Source organism: Phytophthora infestans, genomic scaffold (genome assembly GCF_000142945.1).
Source record: "Phytophthora infestans T30-4 supercont1.36 genomic scaffold, whole genome shotgun sequence".
Lineage (NCBI taxonomy): Eukaryota > Oomycota > Peronosporomycetes > Peronosporales > Peronosporaceae > Phytophthora > Phytophthora infestans.
Genome location: NW_003303723.1, coordinates 1,239,640 through 1,242,733, shown reverse-complemented (window position 1 = coordinate 1,242,733; position 3,094 = coordinate 1,239,640). Strand labels below are relative to the sequence as shown.

The following is a 3,094-nucleotide window of genomic DNA, read 5'->3' as shown; positions in this document are numbered from 1 at the left end:
GAGCTAAGAACACTTGCGATTTCCTGTGTCCAGCGACCTAAATTGGACATTGTTACCACTAAGGCTGTACGGGACCCCGCACAAAAGGTCACTGGCTATAAAGAAGAGTGCGATAGGTGCGAGTACCCATCTTCCTTCAAGAAAAATATTGTTCGATATAAATGCTAGCTTCTAAAACGCTGGCTGCCCGTAGTTGGGAGGCCCGACAGTAGGGGCTGCATGTTAGATGTAGAAGGGGGTACTGTACTAGGATTCTAACTCAATCAATTTCACTCTTTAATTTCTAGACAGCGCCTCCTTTAGCCTCATTCGCTTGTGATTGTATCTTTTGTGGTTTTTACTATTACAATAGTAAATCGTTCTTTAAAGTGATAAAGAACTCTCTGGATTATCCATATTAACATCATTTAATGTAAAGGAGCTGATAGGAATTTTCTTCCATATCAGCAGAACACATTGACCGGTTTCTTGTCATTATGGACCAGCCCCAATCACTGTCCATGGTGACCAGCGCATGATGCGCTGCACATCCATAGTTGAGAACTTACTGACTATCCAACAGGCATAACGACAAACCTGTTGACGCTACTGTCGCAATTTAATGTAAGCCCAGTGACGATTCACAATAACTCGCGCAATTCGGTGTATTCACGAAATTCAAGTAAGTAAGCATTTTTTTTTCATTCAGCATGTAATTGCTCCGCTACTACGCTTTTGACTATCGCTTGCTTATTGAAGGAGCTAGACCACTTCGAGTATTATAGAACGTTTAGCAGTCTCCTAGGACATCCGATAACGCTGCTGCTGTACGGGGGCAGATATTTGCAACTGCTTTACAACATATTAGTTTTAATAATTCAAGATGACATGAAAACATGCTTTAAGTGTAGAAAAACGGATCTACGCATCCTACTTTCCAGATTCATAACTGTCACTCCATAGAAAAGCAAGACGGTAAGTGAGTTTTTCTTTTAAGATATGCATTCAGTCGTACGTTATAATGACGCTTAATGACTTGTGTATTGCGTCGTCTAAGCAATTTGCTGCTGCTTCTCCTTAGTTCACTTTTTACAAAATGATTGGGCTGCACAGTGTTGTATGTTGTCTCCAATAAAGATCTGGTTTGCCTTCGAGTCCGTTATCTATTGGCTTCTGTTCCTTAAGACTTCGTAGTAAGTGAACCTTAGCGCTCATGCATCAGTACAGTCGTAGTTTTCGGCGTTACAAAAGTGTCATCCCAATAATACACGATTGTATTGTAAGTATGAATGAATGAACTTGCATGTAGCCGATGGAAGCAGATACATGTAACTACAGGCACCAATTCTTCACCTGGCATCATAAACGTTACGTAAATCCACGTGGTTGAAGCGTCTTGCAATATTCTGTTTTGCAGCTCAATATGCTAACAACACATTGACCGGTCTCTCGTCAAAAAGGACCAGGCATAACAAATCCAATGATATAACGCAGATCCCGATAACCAGCGCATGGATAGTGCAGCATTTGGTTGCGATCCGACACGCATAACGACAAGCCTGTTGACATTAACGACATCCAACCAAACGAAATATTAAAACTCTGGAGTATTACAATGTAATAGACCACCGAAGGCACGGCAAGCCTTAGGCTTAAGCAAGATTGGGTGAGGATCCCCAGTTTACAATGTACACTATTTCTGGATCAAATCGTTAGATCGAAACACAAACGGCTCACATCAAAACGAAAACACACACGAGAAAGACAAACTGCTCCGAAATTGACGATGAACCAGTCTAACTCCACCAGCATGTCAGCTACTTCCGTGACTCTCTAGCTAACAGTCAGTAAACAGGTTCTCAGCGATACACTAACGACATTGCTGTCTACGGAGACAAATAGTACGAAAACAGCCTAATACAGCTTCCAATATAAGCTAAATTACTGCCCGCGTGAGACAAGCAACAAATCTCCAGAAAATTCTACCAACTCTCAATTAAGACCCTCGAGAAAAATCATTTATTTTATACCCAACTATCGCTTACAGTCAACGACGGTGAAGTGTAGCGTTACGACCAGTAACATTATAGTTCAGGGAAACGTGCTTCTGACGAACGCTTCCCAATTTTTGAAGTTTTCAAGTGGTTTAATATACTACTGAACAGAAAGCATAGCAGTCTAAAAGAGAGGACCAGACAAGCAATATATATAACCCGATTTAGAAACCGAGTGGATATTCAGGATATCGTAACCTGTATCTAATCAATGCCCTGCCTTTTTCACATACTGTCCCATACAGAGACCTGGCTTGCGTTGTGACACCTGTACTTTGTAATATTGATATCATTAGACATCGAAGTAGCTGAGCACACGAAAGCAGCTAACAATTTCACTCTGCAATCTGCGTCGTACGAAAGCCATCACTTTGTGCCCCAACTGTCTTCATTTCGGATCAAGAGCCACCGCCGTTCACCAATGCGTCTGTCCTGCGTCTATCTAGTAGTCGCTACTGTGACCACTATCATCGCAAGCGCTAATGCTGCAGCCGAAGCCTCCGAGCCCATGCCCAATATCGCGAAGTATGCATCACCAGAAGTTTCAGTTCACCTTGGTGCTGAGCGCGAGAAGAGGCTTTTGCGCTTCGACAGCAACGATTATCGCGACGATGACGATGAAGAGGAAAGGGCGAATGCTGCCAACCTCTTCAACGTCGACAAGCTAACGGTGTATGTAAACAAAGCCCAGAAGCGAACTGCCAACAATGTGAGTGGAAGCCTCTTGAATTATTTTAAGAGATTGGAAGCATACGGCTACAGCCCTGTCAAACTCGGTAACAGAATTCCTGACGAGGAGTACGACAATCTCCGTATGCTGTACCGCAGCTGGTACTACCACAACAAGTAACCGGATGACTACAAGCTCATTGTGAACAATCATCTTCTCCACTGGATGGTTTGGCTTCGTAACTATTGAATACAGCAGTTACCTCGGCTGCAGCGTTGCTTTATACATGATGATGATGGTGTCTTGCTGTTGAAGACGTAGTAGGCGATGAGCTTATAAAACTTTTTTACACCTTGGCTAAGCGCAGCAATATCACACGAAGAATGTAGAC

At 42.9% G+C, this 3,094-nt stretch overlaps 1 protein-coding gene across 1 annotated transcript; it reads left to right on the top strand.

Moving 5' to 3' along the window:
* Window positions 1–2,454: 2,454 nt before the first annotated feature.
* Window positions 2,455–2,883, top strand: PITG_14736 (PexRD8 family secreted RxLR effector peptide, putative; the record flags this gene model as incomplete). Its single annotated transcript, XM_002898567.1, has 1 exon — window positions 2,455–2,883. The coding sequence occupies one exon, from the start codon at window positions 2,455–2,457 to the stop codon at window positions 2,881–2,883; it is 429 nt and encodes a 142-aa protein (XP_002898613.1).
* Window positions 2,884–3,094: the final 211 nt, after the last annotated feature.